Source organism: Ciconia boyciana, chromosome 2, assembly GCF_034638445.1.
Source record: "Ciconia boyciana chromosome 2, ASM3463844v1, whole genome shotgun sequence".
In the NCBI taxonomy this organism is placed as follows: domain Eukaryota; kingdom Metazoa; phylum Chordata; class Aves; order Ciconiiformes; family Ciconiidae; genus Ciconia; species Ciconia boyciana.
Window position 1 is genome coordinate 92,504,570 of NC_132935.1, and position 26,114 is coordinate 92,530,683.

General features: G+C 41.6%; 1 protein-coding gene across 1 annotated transcript; it reads right to left on the minus strand.

The window, feature by feature from the left end:
• Positions 1-183: 183 nt before the first annotated feature.
• WRNIP1 (WRN helicase interacting protein 1) lies at positions 184-25,839 on the minus strand. The gene is made up of 7 exons (XM_072853186.1): positions 25,174-25,839; positions 15,366-15,557; positions 14,168-14,421; positions 7,192-7,421; positions 1,971-2,126; positions 1,458-1,537; positions 184-960 (listed from the first exon to the last, which is right to left on the minus strand). The coding sequence occupies exons 1-7, from the start codon at positions 25,705-25,707 to the stop codon at positions 685-687; spliced, it is 1,722 nt and encodes a 573-aa protein (XP_072709287.1). The 5' UTR covers positions 25,708-25,839; the 3' UTR covers positions 184-684.
• Positions 25,840-26,114: the final 275 nt, after the last annotated feature.

Here is a 26,114-nt window from a genome sequence, read left to right on the forward strand (position 1 = left end):
GTCATCACACAATAAAAACTTTAAGTGATACAACTTCAAAAACTAACATAATTCAGCTATTTTCATGACAATTCTACTTCCAAAATGATTTAAACTTGCTCTGGAAAGTAGGGATGATAAAGGAACCTCAAACTTTCAAAACCACACTGCTGTCATAAGAATATTTAAGCAAATGCATAGACACTATTTTTAACAACTTTATTGGTTTAATAAATGTTGTACAAAATTAGTCTCTGGAACATCGTAAGAGCAAGAATGACACTGTCATTGTATTTTGTTCACCGTATTTTAGCAGAGGGGGTACAATTTATTATTTTTCCAGAAAATAAACATTCTCAAAATCTGAAATAGATACTGATTTTAAAAAGCAGCACAATAATATTCCCTGTCTCACAGCAAGAGCCAGAAATACAAGTGTCTCATTTTTTCTCCATTTCATTTGAACCAGAGGGTGACAGCACTGTACTGATAAAGCTTATTTTTGCATTTCCACACTGCCTAACTGCAATTCTTTACAAGACACCTTCAGAATAACAGTAGTAAAACCAGAAGGAAAAGTATCTGAAAGGCTCAGTGGCTTAATACTTTCAACCACAGTAACAGATGGCTGAAACTGTGAGGGGAATTTCCATCCCAGTAAAAAAGTATGAGTCATAAAATCAAAACCCATTCCGAGCAAGGTGGTCACGTTTTTCGTTCCTTGAAGAAGTCTGTTCCTTTCAACTCTTCTGGTAGATAGTCCTGCTCTACAGGTTCCTTGTACATGGGGTTATATTTATAGCCTTTACCATAGCCCAAGTTCTTCATGAGCCTTGTTGGGGCATTTCTCAGGTGCAGTGGAACAGGCGGCAGAGGTCCTGTGTGCATTCTCAGACATTCTTTGACATTGCTATATGCCCTGTATACCTCTATAGACTTCGGTGCTCTGGCAAAGTACACTACACATTGTGCTAGAATAACCTGGAAACAGGAAAAGGGAAAACGTTAAATGGCTTCTTTTAAGCTCTTTGGGAAAAGGTCTGTTATTCAGGTTGTTTCTGTAGCATGACAGGGATTATGTTTTTAAACTGACCTCTGCCTGCCACTATAGTATGAATATTATTATTATTATTATTTAACAACAGCAGAGGTCTTCATGATTTTCACTACTAGAAAGGAATAGCTACTTTAGAATATCAGAATATATTATTTTATTTATAACAGAGAGAAAAAAAATGGACAGAGCAAAATGATGTTAGCTCAGATACCATGTTTTAACAATAAATATGCAGTGAATTTTATTTCAAACTACATCTATTTTAAGAGCTATGATGTTCTCTTACTTGTCAAAGAAGGGGCATGCTGAATGAACAAGTAACTAAATTTGCCTTGTCCTTGCCATCTGTTTCTTTTTATAATTACAGATAGGTTTTATAGTTCGCAGTACTTTCAAATCAGTGAATTAATGAAGCCTTTACCTCACATTCTGGCATTCCAATAAAGTGACAGCCTTGATAAGCAGCAACTGCTTGTGTTAAAGCCAGAGGATCTGCCAGCCCTACAAAAAGGGATCAGATAAAAGCAGGTTAAAGTCAGTTTACTTTAGTTACTGTCTCTTTCTTCCCTTCCCGCCCCGCCCCCCCCCCAAGATGGAAGGTTATCCATGCACATTTCAAAGTTGCTTTCTCAGATGTTGGAAACATCTGCAATCACCAGAGTTTAAAAGAATCCATATTAATACACTGCCAAAACCTGACCTCAAAAATATGTTTCTCCCACAATAGGTAATCATCACAATGACACCACATGTAGGTCTCTGTCTGCATATACAAAGTTTTTGTTGGATGTGAAGCATTTCAGTATTTTGTACCTATTTTGCATATAGCAGTTTTGGGGTTGTTTTTTCCTCAAATGCCTATTTTTGGAAACCAGAAGCCTGGCAGATCTTCATTCAACATAATATTCCAACATGAAATACTGCAAATACTGACCTATATCTTCACTTGCAAACCTCACCAGCCTCCTTGCCACATAGAGTGGATCCTCACCACCTTCAAGCATTCGAGCAAGCCAGTAAAGGGAAGCATTTTCATCTGAGCCTCTCATAGACTTATGCAGGGCAGAGATGCAATTGTAATGTTCTTCCCCTATTGAAAATGAGGGAGAAGAGATATACAAAGCTGTTAGGAGGAAATTAAGTGAAATGCATTTAAGGGAACAGAATATATTTTACTAGATCACAGCAGGTAAACATAACCTGCTTTTTCAAGTTCTTCTTATGTATACATGATTAGGGTCTTCATTAATGTTTTCAACATCTTCATGCTTTGCCACGTGGATCATTCCACTAACTACATAAGCATAACAGAGCAACTGTGAGATGAAAAAGAGGGTGTTTTTTTAAACATTGCAAGGCAAACAATTTGGTTTTGGTACCCAAACAACCTTTCCTTCAAAAGAAAAAAAAATATGGATATTTTAAGCAGTTAGGAAGAAGACTATATAAATATCTCCTAACTGACAAAGAGTAAAGTATGAGCACATACAAACCACTGACTATTGCTTTTGGACACACACACAGCTCTGAGAAGACAACAGAAGAATCAGAGAAATCCAGTACTGTACACTAGTGATATTTTAGAAAAAGAAACCTCACATCAACTAAAACTTGAAAATAAAGTGTGCAGTAAATGAAACATGAGTTTGCTGTATTATATAGGGAAAAGAAGGAAACGTTGCTGTGGATATACAATGATGGCACATTACACAATCCGGAGGAAACAGGATTGCAGCACACAACCCTGGGAAACCCCTAAGAAATGCTGAGTTCAGTTGTGGACACCTGTACTACTGGAAGGGTCCTGAAAACTGTAAGCAGCCAAAACAAAACAAAAAAAAACCCCACCACAAACAAAACCTGAAATGCCAGACTGCTAAATAAGGAGTGGGAAGACTGGATGAATTACAAGGAAATTTTTTTTAACATTAAAGTTTAATATAAGATTAGATATGGACTCCAAAGAGAAACAAAGCCATTCCACAGATCTTTTAGGGCTACAGTTAAAAATACAGGGTCAACATTACAAACACTGAATGAGACCCTTCCTGCTTGCAATTTTTCTCTGTGCAGCTGGTTTTGATTCTTATGCATTTCTTTTAATCAAAACTGTAAGAGTACTTTGCTGCAATATTGTTGTTAAACTTTCCACATAATCTGCCTTTTTTAAAGTGCCTGGCATTCCTTGGCTCACAGCTAAGTGTGTATTATAAAGGCAACTGGCTGCATGCACAGCCATCTGTTAATATTTCTCTTCTTCCTATGGCTAAAAGGATTTACAGCCTGAGGGCCCCATCAGAACACATCACCATTGCTTGTAGGCCCTGCAAAATGAAAGGCTGCACGCATGAGTTTGAAAACCAAAGCCCCCATACTGCTGCAATTGCTCCTTTCATAGCCAGCAAGACCTCTACCTCCCAGGTCAGAAACTAGGTCCATCTTCCTGTGTCACTGGTCACGCTGCACTGCAGTTCTGTGGGGAATTCAACACACGTGCTGCCAGCGTATGCAGGCTGGCAGACAGCTATTTTTGCTAGGACTCCACACAAAGAGCCCTGCGGTATGCATTCATTACTCATGCCAACACAAACAGTGTGTCTGTGCTCCGTCATAACACTTGAGTTAGTAGCAATAAACCCAAGCAGCTGAACTCGCATCGTCCTCTTGGAAGAGGCGTCTCTTGGTCTTGTAAAAGTAAGGAAGACTGCCTTTAAATATCTCCAGAGGTTGCACTTGCCCCAATTTTTTTGCTGGAGTGCTTTTATACACTGTTTGGGCTAATGTAAAGTGTCATACTTGGGGACACCAGCTGGAGAGGCAGAATGAATCCAGTGGATAGGTTAGGACTAGAGATACATACCTGCAGGGAACTTCAAAGTACGCAGGCTGAGAAAGGGGACAGTTTTCTCCCTTTATCTCCTTCCTCACAAAGTTAAATGTTGGTGACCAAGTCATCAACATAATGACAATACTTATACACCAGACTTGGACTTCTTCAGAAAAACTGTGCAGCTGTACTTAAATGCAGTTTCAATGAAAGGCAAAATACAGTTACATGCATTGGACAAAGATGTTTTATGTTTCTTTTTAAAAAATACAGTCTACATATATCCTATGTGAGACACCAGAAGCAGTTTAAAAAAAATTAGACAGAACATTTTACAGACCTTTATTTATTAGCTCTGTCTCTCAGGCTGGTTAGCCACCATATAGATTTTGGCCTTATCAATTCAGATGAGAGACAGACACATGCCAACTTATCTATCACTGCTGTTCTGCATCCCGAATGCCTCTTGAAATCAAAATTCTGAAGAGTTTTTGGAATCAAAATACACTTGCTCTATGCAGTTCCCACAAAGGCAAATACCTTTCCAAAGAGAAACAAGATACTACACAAGAGGCTTTGTGGAAGACAGGATTTTCTAGTGTCTAACGTATACAGATGCATAAATCTTGTTGATTTATGCCCCTAAATTGCTTTATGTGCTCATGAAGAGTTTTCCAGATAATTTAAGATGTTGATTTATTGGTAGAAGACAGTGAAAAGGCCTCATTCACTGACCATAATTAATATCTGGACTTCTTAAACCCCTATTTATAAGGTAGTGGGCAAAAGTAAAATCACAGTGCTCATCTCACATTATTTTCTGTCTTAGCCAAAGGTAAACATCAACTGTCATTGATAAAGGACAGAAGAAAGCCTTAGAAGAAAGACTAGAGCAACAGCATGGAAAAAAAGACTTCTCATTCTGGTCCAGCAGAAAACAATAAAGCTGGCAAAAAAACATTATGGCACGAGACACCTTCTTTCCTTCTCCATAGAAGCGGAAGGAACAACCATGTTCCAGATTACAGAATAAATTAACTCCAGGTTAACACATTCTCAGTCTTTACCATAAGTTATGTTACCACATAGACAGCGAGACAAAATCCTGCAATTATTCTGAGATTTATCTTTGGTATTTGCTATTAAATCAGTGTTAGCAGAGACACAATACATAAGAGGAAGAAGAGACAATACAACCCTATCTTAAAAATCTATTCGCTGTTCATCTGCAGTTAAACTTTAATTTGGTTGCTGCATCATTTTCTCCAAAAATCAAAATTTTAAAAACTGCAATTAAAAGCTAAAATATGACTAAATAGTTTGTTTCCTCTCATATTGAAAAGGCTGCAGGCGGCTGCTGGCAGTGAAATTTGAGTACAGCTGTTTCTTTGTCCTTCCAGCTAAAATGCATAGATTATCTGCACAAAGATCTTGTCTTTGCATGTGTGCACACAGATCAGAACAATAGCCTAACGACTGGATTACAAATAATTTCCTTCCTAGACTACGTGGTGAAAGTACATAAAAGAATGCCCAACTACAAGTATTTGGCAAATTTTGCGGAAGGTAACCAAAACCAAATAATTATGTAAAATCAAAATTCTGTATTTACACAACTCTGATTGAACACTAATCAATTATTTGGTGCTTTCTAAATGAACACACTACACTCAAATGTATGCTGCTGCTATCATGATTAGACAGCATCACTCCACTTTATAAGGCTGAAACACTTTATGTTAGAGGACTGTAGATTCAACCACAACAACTGTGATTCAAAAATGTTAACTAAAACATGCTACAAAAATATCTTTATTTATACAGTAGCCTCTATCCAGAAGCCCTTTGTACATAAAAGGACAAACAGTTATCTCTACTATGGACAAAAGTGGTCAACTGAGACACAGACTACTCCACAGAGGAGATAAATTTTGTAAAGGCATGTACTTGGGCAAGCTGCTACTGTGACAGTATCTGTGGCAGGCTCTTTGGCATTTGTACAAACAAGAAAAACAGAATTTTCACCACTCTCACCCCTCTCTGAAAATCTCTGACAAAAAAACCCCAAAACAACAAACCACCTACACAGAGCTTGAAGGATTTCTGTCACAGAGAAGGGGCTGACAACCTGCTACCTAGACTTGATGCAAGCCTCAGGAAGAGGCACTCTGTGCCATCTCTAACAGAGCAAGTAGGTGTAGGAGGGCTGGGAGCAATGGACACAGACAAGAGTTCTGCATGACAGTGGCCACAAGGCGACAGCAAACACACAAGGGACCTACATGGTGCAAGAGACTCATATCAGTAAACCAGTCAGATTTTCTGTTTCCTCCTAATCATGACTTCTTCCTGCCACAGACACCATAAAATTTTTCTTCTCCCTCCCCCTGCCTGCTCTCAACTTCTCAGGTACCATCATATCGATATCTGCCCAGCTGACTTTTTCCTGACAATAAGCCATCATTTCCACTTTGTAGCAAGAAGGCTGCAAGCAGGCATATATGTTACAGACAACCTCGAGAAATCTCTCATCACAGGTTTTGAGTAGTGACAGTTAATTGAGCATATCAGATACAGTGGCAAAACAAGAATCAATCAGTTCTCCAAATACTGCTTGGCGTAATCATTTGATACTATACTGCATGGTGATTCAAGTATTGCTGAAGAACTAGCATATGCATTCAAGGGGATTCACCTAATCTCTAATATTCACTCTCTGATTTTTAACCCTCTCACATAAAATGGTATAGAGGCCAACTATTGCGATGCCTAACATTGCCAAGTCACAAATTTAGCAAGAGGGGTTATCACATCAGGAAACCTTAAATAAAATTAGATTTACGTGACCTGCCCTAAGCAAGCTACAAAATTCATTACCTTAAAAAGCAACTCTAAAAATAAAGCAAACTGCTCAGGTTTTCACATAACATATTATTGTGAATGTGAGCACTTCCAAGATTTTCAAAGGAGCAGAAGTGCAATGGAAGATTTCCAACCCTCCAAGAACAATTCTCCTCATCGAATTACTTCTCCCATATTCTAATAACCTTAAAGAACAAATAATTTTGAACCATGCAACTGTGTGCAGGGCAGCAAATATGTCTTTTGGCTAACCTACACTTCCTAAGCAGTAAGAGGAAACCCAGTTTAGAAGGAATTTGTGGGTGAGTCTGCTACACTGTAAAGGAAAAGTAATTTTTTGGCCAAATTTCAGTACAATCACTGTTTCACCAGAGCAGCTGGTACGAAAGGGGGAGAAGAAACAGAAATTATAGAGGCTATCAGGTCTTGAGAATGCTGCATCTCAGAAACTGTATCAGGTACTCACCTGCTCGGTCATACAGGATGTGAGATCGCTGTAGCCCTTCCTTTATGTGCTCTTCTGTTATCAGAATGCCATCTGCAGAACCACCTTTGGTAATATTCAAAGGAGTGGTCCTACCCGCTGCTAATCTGGCCTGAACTGCCAACTGGAGTCCATTCAGTCCAGTCCTTGCATCACCATCACAAAGGTAGGCTAGGGTATTTAGAGCTTTCTCCTCTATATACACCGGGAATCTGCAACAGAATAACCATACACTGTTAGCCCCCCATCACGCTCCTCTCCTTGCACATCATGCTAGAGATGGCATTTCTTTACAAAGTTTGTTGAGAGGCAGCTGGGTTTAAGGTTTGTTCTTAACTCATTCTGTCATGATTAACCATTGCAAAGCCTGGGAGAACACTGTGGGACCCAACTCCTCTTCCTCCTGCCAAAATGCATGTTAAATACAATTGCACATGAAAAAGGTAGGGCAGGAGCTCTCAGCTATTTAATCCCCTTATTTTTCTTCATCTCATTAAGTTCAATGCAAACTAGGGTTAGGGTTCTGACAGAGCACAATTCTGGCACAGCCAGTTGAACTTTACAAGGTTTTACTCCATCAACATTTCATAGCTAGCACTTCAAATTCCTTGTTGGAAGGACAATGAAAAGGTAGGAAGCTATCCAAATGCACGTGAAAGAATATAGTGAAGTATAAAGTAAGTAGCATAAGGTTTTGAACTAACTACCCTCAGCAAGAGCTGCTATCAGATGTTCTTTAAAAAGCAACAATTGGAAGGATTGTTTACATTGTAAAGCATACACTCATCCTACATTCTTTTTTTTAAATGGTAACAGGTATTACACCTTAGTCACTGGGGTACAAAAAATATCCTACGAGAAAGAAAAGGCATCCCAGTGCATGCAAGTCACTGTTCTTGCCATCTACTACTTTAAGTGTGCCAGGACTATACAAACACATGAAAAAGGCCAAATTTCCAGTGAACACACAATCTAAATTAACAAGATGGGAAGAGTTGAGAAATGCAGCATCAGGTGAAGGATCTCCTGCAATCTCATAGCAGATCTATGAAAAATCTGGGAAAGTAACAAAGTCCTCAAGCTCTTTCTCCAGGTTTTAATCTGCTGGGCTGCAGCCCCCACTGTCAGGGCACATGCAAACCAACTCACCTCTGCACATTTCACATGCATAGTGTTGAGGATACAGCCCTCAAACTTTAGTTATGTAGACAAGGTGACGGCTAAGGTGTTCGCGAGGCAGAGGGTACAGCTGATTTGATTTGGAAACAGCAGCTAGCAGAGTTAAAGCATGGCATTAAGTAACAGCCCTAACTTAGCCATTTCTAGTAACTGGACTGAAAATTAAGAGTGACATGTATCAGTGGGGATTAATGCACAGAGCTTGGCGTGAGAGGCAATTTCTCACGAAGCCCTTGTGTGCCAAATAATTAAGGATTCACAATAGCCCCGCACTTCATTCACCAGAAAGATTTATTACTGTTATTACCAGTGGTGTACAAAAAGGCAATGCCAGGGTTCCCAGACACACACATCCACTAATCTTCATTACTTGCCTCCTCTTCCTCCTTTCAAACCCACTTTGCACTTGTCAAACAAAACAAAAAGACAGTAGGTGCTGGAAAAACTTCAACAGTCAGTATTTGAGCCCTCTCATGCCCACACTTAAGAGGGAAACGCTTGTAGAGCTGCAATGTTAATCCACACCACTGCAAGTGAAGGCCAACAAATGTCTTCTAGGGCCACAACCCATGCTGCAGAGAGCAGGCAGCAGGAATCACATCCTGTGGGAAAAATAAATCTATCTATATACACGTATGCATCTCATCATATTTTTATTTCCATCTCCTTATTTCTCATGTATTTGATAAAGCTAGAAAAAAAAAATTAACAGGCACGCACAGTGGCACTCCTTAAAAATAACCACACATTCTCCAAGGTGTTTCAAACACCATCTTCATGTTTGAATGGCAAAGCAGAAGAATATAACAGCACAGGGACTTACTCAGTCAAGTATCTCGTGCATCAAATTCCTTGAAAATCAGGGAGCAATGTTCACCCCTCAGCACTACAGATGGGCACCAGATTTTTCTATACGCCATGAAAGAAGCCAGCAAAGAAAGCAAAAAGCTATTTTTAAAAACCCAGCAGGCACTACACACAGACATCCTGCTGCTAATACCTCCATCAACAGGGAACAAAACCAAATATGCTGCACACTGAGCAAACACTTTGGATACACCAGCAGGGCAGACTCAAGAGAAGGTTTTACCTGCAAGGGCTAAGCTCTTTGCCTGCTGTTTGCAGAGAAGAACAACACACGCTTGAGGCCTCCTCACACTGATACCCACAACTGCACTCAGCAACTACAAGTGGAGGGGAAGTGTTGAAAGCACTAAAAGGCAGGTACTACACTTGCAAGAAGCTAAGAACAGTCTGTCCCAAAGTTGAGGCCTCAGAGCACTTTTGCCATTTATTTGCTAATTAGAAGCTGGGCAAGAAAGCAGAGTTGTATTCCTGCCTCTTCAGTTTCACTACAGGACTCTAAGTGCCCTGTTGATTCAACACAAGCAATTAGTATTACAGGAATTGAAACAAATATGCACAAGGAAGTACGGAAAATCTGGTTACAAGCAAAGTTCTTGTCCACTTCCATGGTGAAATCCAAGTTACAACATATTGGTAATGGAAATTCTGCTCCAAATAATGTATTATGTATTAGGCTGATCCAGTTCATGTCTACAACAATAGCATGACATGCAGGACATGATAAAGGACATGACATACAGGACAAGAATAAACGCAGAAAATTTCCACATACGAGCTGTTTGCACAGCATATTGATGACAATCACTGATTGGAAATAACATAATGCTTCCCTCTTCCATAATCTCAGCCCCATTCACACTCAGTATTTCAAAATAATAACATTTTATACTCAGAATAACTGAATTCAGTTATTTTTTCTGAGGAATTAAAATATTAAATTCCATTTTTTTGATGATTTAACTTCACTAGGCAGGAGCCTAATTTCAAAATCAGGAGGATAATTATTTCAATGCCTTGGCTTCCAAAAGACACTCACTGTATTTTACATTTTTAAGCCCATCCTGTCTTCAGAAGCTCAAGCGCCCTTCCACTTTACCCGACTTCTGCACACCTAGAATCTGCACCCCCAAGGCAGAATAACTCCCATGCTTTCCGACCTCTTCCCAACCTCCTGATCCTCTTGCAGATGGACAATCTTGTATTTTTTCATTCTCCAAAATTAACACTGAACACTCACTGGATGCCAATGCTCAATGTTGGTACCTTGTAACCGATGATACTTGGGGACAAAAACATCAACAAGTCAAAAGGGACTCCCCGGGATCCATCACTCACTGAGATGAAGAAGATATACTAGCTTAAGGAATGGAAAACTACCACTACAGGATAATAAAACCTTCTTCCAATTCCTCCTTGATCTTCATGCCCTCAAGACGGTTTGTGCCAAGAACCAACACAGAACGTATGATGAATAACCCATAAAACCTGTACGACACCGCAGCGTTTGTTCCAATGACAAGAAGGTGTAAGCAATATCAGAAAGTAAATATAAGGAAGTCCAAGCAAGGAGAACCTGTATAATGAAAGACTTAAAAATAATTGAGCAGAATATGAGATAAAGTACCTGTTGCTTCTTTCACATATAAAGCAGTACTTTCTCACTTTCTCAGTGCAACTATTCTCACTACACTCACTCCTTGACAGGTTGCAACACTTTTACAGGCAAATACAGTTCTCCATCTGAAATACTGCAGTATGATATATATTTCTCACTGCCTTACAGCATTGTCTTTGAATGTCGCCTCTCATCCCAGCAATTCTATTTTCTGCAAGGAAATTGGATGGATGTTCCAAAAAGGGAATAATTTTCAAAAAGGTATTGAACACTGAAGACCCAAAGGAAGCCCATCTTCAACATCGTGATTTACAAACCAGTAAATTCAAAACCTGTCAGTACTTGTAATACAGCCACTAAGGAGTTGAACTGCATGATGTCTGGGCTTGCCAACAGGAAACTGGGGATCCTTTCATTACCCTCAGCTGTGCGCCTTCTGTGCTACCTAACTTCAAATACATTAATCCACCACACAGTTTACTGTCTGACTTCAATTAGAGATACCACTCTGAGGGCAGCACTTGAATGATAAAAATAAAAAAACAAGAAAAGAAGAATTTTATTTCCTCCATCACTGACACAGTACAAATGTAGCGTATCAGTGGACACCTGCAACAGTTTGTGCTATTACTGAGACAGTGTAAACTGCAGAAAGCACAAGTGAAGTTTTAGCAATATAAAGAGTCTTTAACATTGACTCCTCCTTACTTTTCTTCTTCATGAGTATGTTTCCTTCCTTTCATATTCCCCCATCTTTCAGCTTAATTTACTGCAGGGTTTAAAAGACACAATTTGATGGCAGTAAAGTTGATGAAAAAATAACACAAAGCACATCTTATCCTAAAGAAATCCAGTAACTAATATAAAAACTGTCAAAGAAGCTTTATGAGCGTGATGATATAATGAAGAAAAAGATACCGAAGTAGGTAACACCTCCTGCTAGTTCTATTTCAGCTTTACAGCAAGAAAAGGCCACAGCAGGATGAAAGAGAAGCCAGGTGACCTAACCTTATCAGAAACCTGCAGCAATGGTGGAAGCAAGAAAAAGCCACCAAGAAAATTTAAGGAAACAGATTTAGGCAGAGCACACTTTCCTTTTGATAACCGCTGCACGTGCATGGAGTTCAGAGACAATGAAACCTATTGAATCACTCAGTGATGGCCGTGTTCTCATTGAGCACAGAAGATGCCTGTAGAGACTAAGGAAGATTCACCCTCACCTTATTCCTCAAGGTCATAGGAGAGACCACAAAGAACCATACTCTTCAAAATCTCACCTAGGTCAGCCATCATGTCAGACAAGTGATGTGATACCAAAACCATCTGATAAACTGAGGCCAAGCAGCACACGCAGGACTTCATACTACACTTCTGTGGTTTGGGAAGGGAGACTCACATGGGAACTGAAACCCAAAATTCAATGTACACATCCCTTGTGCCTTCTGGCTAAATCTCTGCAGCATTTTCAACGTGGGCATGCCCCATATTTGGGGACATGCTGCCTTACAGTTCCTTTTCCAACTCTGGAACAAAGGTAAGCATAGTGAACGACCAATTCAACTGTAATTAGTGACTTTCATTTATTCCTCAGGACAGCATGAACACTGTTACCTGCCTGCATCTAATGACAGCCCTGCTTCATAGAGGCAGGGAGGTGAAGAAGTAAAAGACGAGACACAGCTGCTCCTGCAGAGTAGGAGGGGAGGAAATGAGGGAGCAGAAATGGTATGGACAGTGAAGCAAGAAGAAGGAATTAACAAGGAGACCAAAACCAGAACCACAGTAAGGGACAGGATGGCTTATAAAAAGCCAAACTCATCAGCAACAGTATGAATCAACTACAAACCAGAACCACATAGCAGCAAGAAAGACAAGAAAGACTTAACACACAACTGCAACAAACACTCCTAAATTCTGAACCCCATTTTTATTTTTAAATGCTTGGCTCCCACATTAGCCATTGGAGTGCGATGGGATGTCTCTCCATGGATAGATTTCTGAAACTCTGCTAGTCTGACAGTCTGCCTGCCAGACTTCTTTCAGTTTGATGAAGCACCACACCGTGCTGTTTAAATCATCCATAGCTAACAGAAGGTTACAGACATGGAGAGTCTAGCGAAATCCAAACCCAAACAACTGCAGCTGAAACTATGCCTTGTACTTTAATCCTGTACAGAAAGGAAAGTCTCCGAACCCCAGTCAGGGTGTAGCCACAACCACAGCTGTGCCATTACATTAAGGCTGACATGCAGTACTGCCCTCTCTTCTAAAATTCACATTACTACAATATGTAAAAGCTACAAATGAGTAAACCATGAGGCAGGGTACCCTAAAAATAAAAAGGCAATAGCTTTTCTTCCCTGCCCCGACTTCAGCATTCAGGTTAGCAATTCTTAGTGCTTACATTCTGTGATAAAGCTAAAGGACAGAGTGAATTCCCTCTCATTTATTTCATATGGAGTGCCTGCCCAATTACCACCACGTCAATACACTGTAAATTACTAGGAGTATAGACAAGCATCAACCTGAAGGAACTGTAATAACTTGCATGAAAGTAGCGCAGTATGAAGCATTATTCTTATTTGCCAGCTAGCCATTTCAGGAGGCAGATAACATCCCTTACGGACAAATGTGGACCTCGTTTTTTCCAAAACTCTCCCAAATGTTTAACGTGACTCTATCTGTCTTGGACAACAAGGAGCAGAGAAAAACAAAGTCTATCTTAAAACAACCTATTAACACCTCACAGTAACAGCCCCCTCTCCCCACAGCATACCATAAAACATGCCACAGCACTTATCCTGCAACTAAAGAACAGTAGTGTCCTCCCTGATCTTATTTAAAAAAAAATTATCAGAAAACGAACTTTTGTTGGGCACTTCCAAATTAATTTAAGCAGGGATGACACTTAATGGTAACATGATGCTTTTACAACCAGTAGCAAGAAGTAACACACATTAGGACATGACAAAGACCCAGTTACAGGCTTCCACAGCAAATCCTCAGGAGCAGAACAGATTTAAATATCCTGGGAGCGTGAGGAGCTACAGATCCAAGTATAAAACTCACTCTCCTAATCCTCACGGTGAGATTGTTTTGGACAGAGAGAGCCAGTGCTTTGAATTCTCTCTCTCCTGCCACCCCCCGCCCCTGCCATATGCTGCCACTTCTTTTCTTTACTATCAGAAGTGGCTAGGGTTTCTCTTCCCACCCCCCAACTGCTTCATTCTCTCCCTGGCAGGCAGTCAATTCCTCAGGCTGTGTGCGTTAACACCCTGCAGCCCATAAAGTACTCACTCTGAGCTCTTGCTGCTGCTGCTGCTGCTGCCAGTTGCAGAGTTGCCGTGCTGGTCGCCCTGGCCCAAAACCTGGACCCCTAAAGACCTGACGGCCCGCATCAGAATCACTTCCATTGCTTCAACTGAGAGCTTCTCCAGGACGATCACCCGGCAACGGCTCAGAAGAGCAGCGTTGACTTGGAAGGAAGGGTTTTCTGTGGTCGCTCCTATCAGGGTCACCGTCCCACACTCGACGTGAGGAAGGAAAGTGTCCTGAGGATGGGAGGGAAGCAGAAAAAGCTGATCTCGATCAATGACAACCTGAAACATCCCATGTGAGTAGGCTACGTTTTTCATGTCTTGTGAGTCTTTGGGTTCCCTGTTGATATGACAAATAACCTCACTGACAAGGCAGCTCATCTGCTCAGCTATCTAAATGATTTAATTTCATGCATACAGCACGTTATGGGCCGTTCACCTTAATAACTTGTGCTTGCACTGAGAATGACCCTACCACTTGAAAAGAAACAGTGTCAAGAATCTGCAAATTGCCTTATCAAATATAACAAATAGTAAGGCTACTTCTAAATACTCTTTGAACCAATCTTCAGGGCTACAGTTCCCTACATAATTCTATGGGATGGCTCAGAAAATTATAGGAAGGTTGGAGTATGATTTGATACAGAAACTGCAACCTGTAGTACAGAATTCAAGCTTTCCATGGTATGACTATGGTCTCTTTTTTTTTTTTAATGGTACTATAGTCTTTTTTCTCGCAGAGAAGAAGGGACAACATTAAACCACACAAACACCCTAGGCAAATCCACATTCCAGATCTTTTAAAGGTAATGCAGAATGCTACCCCCCAGGGAGGAGGCTGAAATGGAGATATGTACAGCAAACACTACTAACATGACTTTGCAGAAATAAAATTTCAGAAAAATGTCACAAAGCCCAGCACATAAGTCAACTATAAGTATAGCTCAGACTTTTATTTAAGTCTTTGAATCACAATAATTAAACATTGATTGGAAGTTAGTTATGGAATTTAATTTTTATGTTTCTCCCTATTAACATTAGCATTAACATTAGCATCTCCCTATTAGCATTAACATTAAAGTCAAAAGCCCAAAGTAAGTTATCATCTCAAGGCAAAGTGAGAAATTTTACAGAAGTGCTGACAAAGGCTTTTTCCAAAAAGTGGCATAGTACAATACCTGCTGAGATTTATTGAAACGATGGATCTCATCAATAAAGAGGATGGTTTTTCTCTTGAAGAGTCTTTTTTCATTCTGGGCTTGGCTGATGACATCTCGAACATCATTTGTCTTGGCACTTGTGGCCGACAGTGTCACAAACCTTGTGCCATTCTTTTTGCTGCTGTTGGCTATGATGTGTGCCAGTGTAGTCTGAAACAGCAACAGGACAAAGCTTTGTAAAAATCGTTTTGGACACAGAAACTACTCATTTGAAGGAAATATGTAAAGAACAAAGCTGTATGTTCTGGACATATGGACAGTGTAAACAGTTTATAGAGTAAGGTATTTTAGTTCATGTTATTCTAGCACACAGAAGACTTAGAAGACTTCCTGCTAGAGGTAGCTGCCAATTCCACCACTGCATTTCTAATGCCTGCACTTTTACATACCAGACCTATTCAGTCGCAATACTGAAAAGGCCAGCAATGACAGCTGTCTCCTTTACCACGGAAGAACTCTTCACCAAATACATTTCTGTCACATAAGATGGGCTGACTGCAATTCACTGTCCAGTTATTTTGTAGAGTATGTTAATGGATAAAGAGCTGGACTACTCCGAGACACCTGCAGGAGAGTTTACAGTGCAACCACATTTAAGAAATAAAAAGCCACAATGTTGTCAATTAAAGCCTTTCCTACTTCCACTGCACATAGAAATGAAATTAATCAGAAAGTAGTTGCCTACAAAAGCATGAGAATGTTAGTACTGAAAAATTTTATGTATACTTAAGAAAATGTAACTCTTCAAAGCTAAACAGTCAACAGCAATCAAATACTGGCCCAGGGAAGTAAAAGACAGCTGACTGAACAAACTGTTGGCTGGTTTTAGTGAGCAGCTATGTTGTTTTTCTTTCCTTATAGACAACTCCTTCAAATCAGAATTTATATATAGGGAATTTCACTGAGCCTACCAAAGCACAGAAGGTTCACTACACCTGAACACATCACAGGCATAATTTGCAGACTTTCCTTCACAACCCTTAGTAAAGGTAGGTGTATCTGCATGTCCCAAGCAGAGTGTATCTCTGTTTGAAAGTACTGCTAGAGAAAAACAGGTGATTCTTCCATCGAGCTCACTCTTCTATTAAAGAAGGAGCCCAAGGAGACTGAAGACAGGAGGAACTCAGCAGATGAGGAGTGGGACAGGTGCTGACAAAACCCCTTCAGAAGATATTCCAAGTACTGAGGTTAAAGCAGCAGGTGCTGCCAACCCGATCCTCTAGCATGGAGGCCGCAGAAGCAACCACCTACCACACGGCTACCAGTGGTGTTGGCAGGACCTCATTCACTGCCCTAATAGCACTGCTCTCTCTCTTTAATGGATCTCCTCATCCCCGAAATGGCAACCGGCCCAAGATGGGAAAGGGGAGGCTAAAGGGGGAGGATGTATTGCTATTTATTCTTGCTTTAGTTTTAGTAAGGGCTTCCTGATTGTCTTCAGAAGAGGTGTCATTTTACGTCCTGATACAAGACTCGCATCCTGTGTCAGATCCTCTCTCACCCCTGGAGCTCAAAGCACCAGCCCCTCCTCTCCTTGTATTGCTACAGAAGACAAGACTGGAAAGACACATTGAAAAGTGTTTGCAGCAAAGCCTACAGAAATCAGGAAGATCTGGGAAACCAAAAAAGAAAAGTGAAACTATCTTTGAAACTAAGCTAACAAAATAAAAACAAAGTTGGTGTTTCCTTACAGAAGGGCCTTGATTCTGAATGTAGCTTCAGAGGATATACCCATGCCTTAAAAATCACTGAAAGCATGGAAGCCCCCAATACATCAAATTTGAGGATGAAAAAGGAAAAAATGTACTTCTTCCTTCTCTAAAAGTGGCGGGGGGTGCGGAATCAAGCGGCTATTCTTCTTGTAGCTCCACTTGAACTGGTAGCTCATACTGCATCCTGGCCCTCATTCACCAGGTCACAGACAGTTTTGTTGTTTAAAAAAAAGCAGTGAAGAATTGCTTTTAAACACATGCACAGGAGTCCGTATTTCTACCCCTAATTTAGGAAAAAAAAAATTTAAAAAGATATTTGTTTGAAAGTTACTATTAGACCAAGAATCTACTTGAAAATTGCTGCACAGCTCTCAGCCAGCATGTACCTCTCCCGCTTTGCCAAATTCTGGGTCAACAAAGGTTGTAATAAGAATAACATACATCGCCGTTCAAAAGCAGTGCTTGACACGGATCGGCATGTTCACGGCCTCTTCCTTCTGTTCTGCACAATCAATCATCTAGCAAGTCAAACTGCCCATCACATACAAGTTGAACTTTCCCTATTCCTCTGAAAGCCTATTATTTCCCATGAGCTCAATTTTTTATGCTGCTTTTTCTCCTACCATCTCAAGCAAAAGTCAGTAACATGCTACACTGTTTTCTCCCTCTGTTACTATCAGGTTACAACCTGGGGAACCTATAACCCAGTGGAGACTTAACTTAAGCAGGGTAGCCTAAGTATGAAGGCACTAGCACAGAAGAACTGCAACTAGTATGCTAAACACCTAGTTTCTCTCCGTAAATTCAGGGGCAATGTATTTGAAGTATAAGAAGAAAATTTAAAATCCGATATGGAATAAGGCAGAAGAAACCATACTGAATATCCTTCATTATCTGAAATAAATTTTTAAGTAGGTTTGATTGTTACATTAGAAAAAAAGTATTTTAAAATAGCGACACTGATGTTGCAATTTAATATGAATGAATACGTCTGTATCAGAACCAGCATAACAAGCAGGAAGAGGAAATCTAAACAGGTTGAAATTCTGCTCCTTTTATTATACAGGTGCTTCTTCTTTAGATCCATGTTTTTTTCCTTATGGGGAGGAGCAGAAGTATTGTTTCCCATAAATTAAATGGTATTTATATCCATGAGAATAGGAGTGATCCTGCAAACTAACCTTTTCCTAACTTCACTAGAAATTACAAATTTTTCACAAAACTCACAGTGTATCCTTGCCCCTTCCAGAAATTTCAGTTCTCTCCCATTATCCCACCAAACTGTCCAAACTCGCACCTATCATCTCAAGTTTTATGCTGAAAATTGCAAGACCTTACTGACTTATCTGTTTAGACAAGCTAAAGAAGTGCCACCGTAAGGAGCCGTTCTGAAATATGGAAACATATCCACCAAGAAACTCATGAACCATTACTTACCAATGAAGAACACTTTCAACTTGAGTGTGTGGTCACTTATTTTCAAATTCATTACACACAGAACAAACACTTAACTCACGAAACTCTCCTCCACCATCCTGCAAATTTCTTCATGTCAGCCCAAATGAGAATATCCTTTCCCAAAGGCTGCAACCATCCGAGATTTACAAAAACCCACTAACCAAACAAAAAAATAGCCAAACAAGTCCACTCCCAGCAACTATGCTACCAGTTCTTCCAGGCTTTGGTAAGAGTTATGGATGAAATAAAAGTAACCCACAAAGTTTGCCTGGCTCCACACACCTCTCACTGTCAGAGCAGATAAGTCAATCAGATTTGCTGTTTTGGTTAGTTTGATGTTTGTATTAGGAGACAAGAATTTTCTGTGTATCCACAAGTTTCCTTGACTGGGCAACTCTCTTTGAGTGTAACCAAGTTCCCTATTCTCTGCGCTGCCACTAGTCAATGCCACCTCACACCCATGGCTGGAAGAAAACAGTAAAAAGCAAGTACAAATTAAGCCTGTCCTACTGATGCTGATGTTCAATGACTAACATTACCTACTTAAGAGTAAGGTAGTCTTTTCATTTTTGCACATCTTCACCAGGCCATTAAACTATGTCCACTGCATTAGCTCACCAAAACCCCTTCCAGGAATAAAGAGTGGCACTGCCTAGCTCTCTTCAGAAAGTGGAATTGAAAAAATTGGGAAGAGATTAGCGTGTATGGTCAGATCATAGCCAAGAAGACTCCAGTCAAGAAGTTGATTTTGAAATCTAAGGTCATTCTTATCTCACTCTTGTGGAAGATCAGGTAGACCTTGTTTAGGGATCTGCCTGTGGTTGCTTGTTAATGGAGACTTTCCTTATTCATTCTTAAATTGCATAAATTTAGCAAAACAGCCACTGTAGCTGTCAGTCACAGAAAAAACATGGTCTCTCAGGTTACATCTATACTGTGTTCAGCAGTCATGTCAGAGAGCTCCTGCAAGGTGTACAGAACAACTCACAGTCATTCTGTTCCAGCTTCACAGCCCTTTTCACCTCTCACAGCCTCTTCATGAGGAGTCGACATTCATACTACACTTTATGGGAGCACACTGGTACAAGAGCTCTCCTTGTATCTGGATGGGCCCTTCCAACATACGTGCTTCTCTCAACAAGTCTGGAAGGTTGTATGGTCTTCTAGGCCACGTTTAGGTGACCAAAGCAGATCTGGCACAGATCTGCACTAGTGTATAGACTGCAGCGCAGCATGGGTTATTCCTGAGCAGGGATAATCTAGTCAGCATCTAGGCTTTCCCACCAAGTGACTTTGCTGGTTTGTTCCAGAGCAAACCACAGCGTGAATTATGTTTGTGGCAGGGATGACAAAAGACTGACAGCCGAGTGCAAAACACAAGCCCAACAGGCTAGCTACACCTATAGACTTGTAGGGTCTAAACTATGTTATCAGAGTTCTGAACTGGCATCCTGCTTTTTTCTGCTGCCCTCTGACCATTACTTTCCCGGTATTTTTGCCTCTTCCTTTATTCTGGCCAGGATTTCCATATCTTTGCTTACATGGTGTTGCCATCAACAGCCTCTCCTCACCCTCACCCCTCCCTTTGAGGGCAGCAGGGCCATACTGTGGTTGACAAGCAGTCAGGAAAGGCCACGCTCAGTTTCACTGTCCTGAGTGAGACACCAACAGTGCCGGCATCCTTGGATGCCAGCCAGGGGAGCAGTTCCCTGGGATGCAGCTTAAAAAGCTGGGGTCTGTCCTACCCAATGTTGCTGAGCTGACCTTAGGCTACCACACTGCATCACAGGAGATGAGCCAGCCTGTGTCTAAAGAAACTGGCAGGATAGCAGATGAACATGGCCAAGGACACTGTCTATAGAGATAAATGCAATCAAAAGTGGCAGCAGTTGGCATTTATATAAGGGCAGATGCTATTCTTACCCATCTTGTTTGGTTCCTCACACCCCAAATAGCCCACTGTGAGACTACTGAAGGAGTAAGGTGTCACTGAACAACAGCCACAGCATGTGGTTTACAGCACTTCCAAAATCCAAGTCTGACCAAGCATAAACAGAGGCAAGGTCATTGCATAATGTTGACTGAAATGGAGCTGTGCCTCGAATTGCTGCATCCAGATTTGTCTCCTTATATTCCATCTGCTTTACAAATACAATTGTATTTTGTCTTCCAGTTTTCTCTTCCTAGAGAGCTACCCTAAGTTATTCCTGACTTATATTGGCATAAGAAAAATCAAGCACACTGTATTCAAAGACTTCGCCCAGGCAACTGCAAAGACAAACTCATTTTTCTGAGTTGTTCTAGACTTTCACTCTACGCTACTGTAAAAGACATCATGCATTTTCAGTTAAAAGTCTTACGGTAATCAGTCAAAAGAACTCATTACTTCAAACGGTTCAAATCAGGCCCCAAGCAGTATGAATAAGAGAAGACGAAATATACTCAAGTAATCAAATAGCCATTTAGGTAATCACTTGAATTAGCAAAATAGAAAGGGACAATAAATATGCGGGGAGCAAAATATGTAAGTTGGACTTGCTGTCTGTGTTTCAATGTGTCATATAGCAGACTCTTGAATAAAAACAAATAAAAGAAATACAAGGGAGTCCTAGAAATAAAATATAAACTCAGTGGAGATTTGATAGAAACTTCAAAGACCACTTACTGGGGTTTTTAATGTTTTGCACACATATCAACACGGCATATTCTACCTTAGTACTAGATTGCAGATATGGACCCCAGAAAATCACGCTTTAATTTTCTTTGTCTTATCTTTTGTAGGGAGCAGGTTCTAGACACTTGCTGTCTACATTTTTTCTTGTTAAACAGCAAACATAAGAGGGAATGTTTACCACATTTAAATACAGAATGTTCAGGTTTATAAGGCTTAAACTGTATCCGTGGCAGCAAAATTAATCAGTGCTCAAATTACGCTATGTCCCTCTGCTAACTCTTTACTAAAATTGGTGACCCATGGCAGACAAGCAAAAATCTAAATCCCTGCATTAAGGTATCATAAATCACAGTACGGCTTACTCGGATTACACTAGGATTCATACAGGCTTTTAAAAATTTGCATAGTCAGGATGAACAAGCTAACTGTTCCTAAGCTAATAACCACGGCATCTCTTCTGGCCTGCATCTGGTCAGCTTCTTAAAAGCAAAAAATATGTTCTTGTATTCAACACTTAAGAGTGACAAAAGCAAAAACAAAGAGTCAAAGTCTTTTCACCTAGAGCACCTTGGCTTCCTAAGAAATTAGGATCTCAAATAAAAAGTACAAAGACCACGCTCCCTTAAAATAAGAAGACTCAATACAGATGGAAACTCAAAAGAAAATAAACCCACAACAGAAGTACCCTGATTTTGTCTTTTCAGTTTTCATTGTGCTTCCTTGAATATTCAAACCAGCTGAGGCTGAAATCAATTTGGGCAGAGCAGTACAAAGCACATGTGTTTTTACTCAGGTAGCTAGCTTCATTACTTTCATGATAAAAATTCTCCAAAAGTACTATTGACCTACAATATGAAATACTGCACTTACAGCAGTTTAATAGCCAAGATTATTCTCTTCTTGCTTAGAAAAAGTCTGTTGAACTACTACGTCTCATAAAGATCCAGACTGATAAATAATACATAAATTAATTTGAAATTTGGCGCCAAGGATTAATTCCATCTCCAGTTATTTTATTTTTTTTTACTTAGTCCTGCTCTACCCTTTTCAAAAGCAGTATCGGTTAGCATGGCATTTGGCTGTAGAAATGGAAGAAAGCATAGATGGGCTGCAATAACCAGATTCCATGGGCAGCAGGAGTATGAAGAGGTTTAAGGGAGTGTATGACCATCTTACACAGCACTTCTGAATTTAGACCGGCGTATCTATTTATACTCCTATTTTAGCACCTACCCTCTAATGTAAGGCTATTTTATTTGATGGGCAGAGCTTAGCATGTGGGCTTGTTACATTTGAAGCTACATAACGCACAATTATTTCTTAATATTCTTCCCACTGAAAAAGACTGTACTCAACAGAAGTTTTTTATTATCAGTCCAACCAGGTCCTAAGACAGTGAGAATACTTATTTCTCCTTCACAAGATCTTTCAAGTTTCAAGCACTAAGTTATGTGATTCTTCACATAAAAAGAGAAATAGGCTTCCTTTTCATTTGTCCATCCTCCACCTGTTTCAGGTTACTTCCTCATGAAATGTTTTCTTAGACATGCTATATATGTACAACCCAAATAGTAAGTGAATGAGGCAGGCAACCACAGACTTCTTTTTCCATCTTTAGGAAGACTATTTTGCCTTGCATGTTAAATCTGTAAGGACAGGAATTTAATTAAAAAATATCCAAGTAAAGGATAGAACTTTCAGCCATTTACCTGAGATAGACAATACGATTTATGGGGAGGAAGGCCTGGGACGAAAGTATAGTCTAGCACCATCCTAGAAATATTGACAAGCATGGGTGAAGGGAAAAGTTCAACTTTTTGCAGTAGGAATTTCTGGTTCAGCCAGGAACGGATGGTCCATCAAGAGCTAGCTGAAAGCATGTAGCCTCAGAACTGTTTGTTGAGGAGTAACCTAGAAAGGAGATGAGCTACCCAACAGCTTAAGTACTTGGAGAGAGAAAATGTGACAGATAAATTGTGGAACTCTTCCTTGATGGGGCAAAAGGCACAGTCTTGAGGCAGGCTGGATGACTGACGAGCAGTAGAATTTAAACTCTGTGAGAAGCAAGCTTACTAAATACAACTCTGCATAAGGCATATGGGTGAGGAAGACAGGTCATGAGAAAGGAGAGTGAAAGCTGTGTTATTACAGGCATGAAACAGATCACCTGTTACTCAAAGACAGTCTTAGTACCACAGAAGGTTCCTAAAGAAGACCTGAAACACAAGCGTAAGCTGTCACAAGCTCATGAAAAAGCATTTCCACAGACAAAAAAGGTTGGGTTCATCAGATCACAATCCAAAAGCCACTGAATCCAGTTCTAATTTCTAGAGACTGTATGCGGCCTTTGCTTTGTTACCACTGTATTTGTAACAGCATTTTTTTCTAAGGAAAAAGGGTTTCAAGAAAGAGCAAGCAGACACTGTTGACACAGATAACAAGAAACCAAAGGCAGAAGAGTATGAATAAATATAGAAGCAGGCCCCTGAACATGTTACTCATTCAGTAAGGTGGATTCCTATTTAATAAAGAATTCAATTCCACTTCTCTCATAGGCCATCTTGCTTCAGTCAATCCACCTACCCTTTAATGAGTTTTTAGAAACAGCCCTTCTTTACCTTATCTCCTCTTATCTCTCTCTTTCTGATATTACCTTTTTATTTTAAAGAAAGTGGCAATTATTTAAGTTCACCAGCTGGTTCTTTTCAGGTGTATGTTTTCTAGCCTAAACAACCTGTTGCATCATTGCTAACAGTATTGATCTCTCAATTATTCTCATACCTGCTCCTTATTAACTGTGATTAACTGGCATTATTATTCAAATACCATACATATCAACTCTCTTTTTATCTTCAAGTAAGTATGCCGAGACAAGCAAGCTGCTGCTCTGTCCTTAACCCCTCTGCTAGCATTAATTCATTAGTTATTATTTTCCCTATCCCGGATTTCCCACACATACCCAAGACATCTATCCATATATAAATATGCAAAACTTAGTGCTGTGCACACATTAGACTGACAGAGATAACCACATATTTTGCTTGCTTAGCTCTGCCCCCCCCCCCCCCAAATCTGGAATACAGAGAAAAAGGACAAAATGAAGGGGAGGTCTTTGAGTGCTCCCTCCTGACCACACTTGAGGCATTCATTTGGTCCTTCCCTCACTACAGCTATGGATCCCTTCACCGCTGTGCTGCAATTAGTGTGCTTTGGGATTCACCACGGTCAGCCCCTGGTATCTTAAAAGAGGCAGAACAAGAGCATGCAGCGGTCAGATCCTGCAAAGACTGATCAGTTTCAGAGGGTTTGTTTATAGGTGGATGAGTGCCTGGCCACAACCTTAGCTCCCTTCCACACCTGAGCTGCCTTCTGTCAGGGGCCAGAATTTGTGAGGTAAAGCAAACCCTACGCTAGTAATCTGCCAGTATTCCACCCCATTTCCTAGACATTTTTACGGATTCTGTTTGTTATTGTTTTTAAGCTTCTCAGCTTAGGTAACGGCTTTGGAGTTTACCAAATCTAAATTATGTGAAACCAACAAGGGCATGCATAACCAAAGTGCAAGCTGCAGGGAGTGGGGTTGGTGGGGGTGATGCACTTCTATTTTATTCAGGAGGCAGGTTGTGTTTTTGTAATCCAAGCGAAAACTTGGGAGCATCAGCCAACATTAAGACATCAAAGAAGCAGCCAAGAAGACAGGAAAAAGGAGCGAGTTCAGAAAAATAAACAGGTCCCACCCTTGAAGTTCATCGGCCTCGAAAGCCACATGAAACAGAGAAGGGCCTGAACGTCCAGCCCGAGCTGCACGGTGTGAACCTCTGCCTGGTCGCTGACCGCCGCCCCCGGGCCCGGGAGAGCCGCCCGCCGGCGGGGCCAGGGCAGGGCGGGAGCAGCGGCGGCGGGGCCCGGCGGCGCCACTCACCTTGCCGCAGCCCGGTGGCCCCCAGAGGATGAGGGAGGGGATTTCGTGGGACTCCAGCAGGGACCGCAGCAGGGTTTGGGCTCCCAGCACCCGCTCCTGCCCCACGTAATCCCCCAGCGTGTCCGGCCGCAGCTGCTCGGCCAGGGGCTTCCCTTCCAGCTTCTGTGCCAGCCTCGCCCCACAGCCGGCTGCTGCTGAGCCTCCGTCCTCCGGCTGCCTGGCGGCCTCCTCCCGCCCCGCCCCACTCTTCCTGCCGGGGGCTGCCGGGCTTTGCCCGCCGCCGCGGCTCTTGTGGAAGAGGGAGAAGACGGAGGGGGTGGCGGCCGGGCGGGCCTCCTCCGGCTCCCCCTGCGCCTGGCTCCCCGGCGGAGCGGCGGCGAGGCGCGGCCGCTTGCAGGGGACCGATGAGCCTGGCTCCGCCTCACCTTCCCCGGCCTGCAAGCACTGGTCCAGGTGCGAGTTGATGTGCGCGCCCGGCAGCTGCTGCAGGCACACGGGGCATTGCACCACCGGCTCCTCCTCGGCGCCCTCCATCGGCTCCCGCCACGGATGGCCCGTGAGGCGAGGCAAGGCTGGGGCAGGAAGCGACGCCGCCAGCCTTCGGAGCCCGCAGCCCTTCGGGAGCTGTAGTCCGCCCGCTCCCCGCCCCTAGCAGCGGGGGAAGGTGGACGCCGTTTTACCGCCCCGCAAGCAGCCTCGCTGGCTTCGAGGGGAGGAAGGGGACAACGTCCTCAGCCAGCCCTCCGCGCTGTGGGGGCTTCCGTCAGGGGCGGAAAGGCCTCTGTGGGCAGGTACCAACATGGCGCCCTGAGGAGAGGCTGCCCTCTGCCCGGGCACTCCCAGGGCATTGCAGGGCAAATTCCTTAGCCGCAGAGGCCCGTCCGCCTTTAGTTGTGTTTGTAACCCGTGCTACTGTTTTTCTACCTTGACATAAGGTGTTG

Excerpts from the sequence above, each read along its gene's own strand:
- WRNIP1 (XM_072853186.1), bottom strand. The coding sequence starts at position 25,707 with ATGGAGGGCGCCGAGGAGGAGCCGGTGGTGCAATGCCCCGTGTGCCTG. Across the intron at positions 2,127-7,191 it reads CATCCTGTATGACCGAGCAG|GGGAAGAACATTACAATTGC; the intron begins GTGAGTACCTGA and ends CATTTTCAATAG. Across the intron at positions 1,538-1,970 it reads GTTTGCAAGTGAAGATATAG|GGCTGGCAGATCCTCTGGCT; the intron begins GTCAGTATTTGC and ends CCCTTTTTGTAG.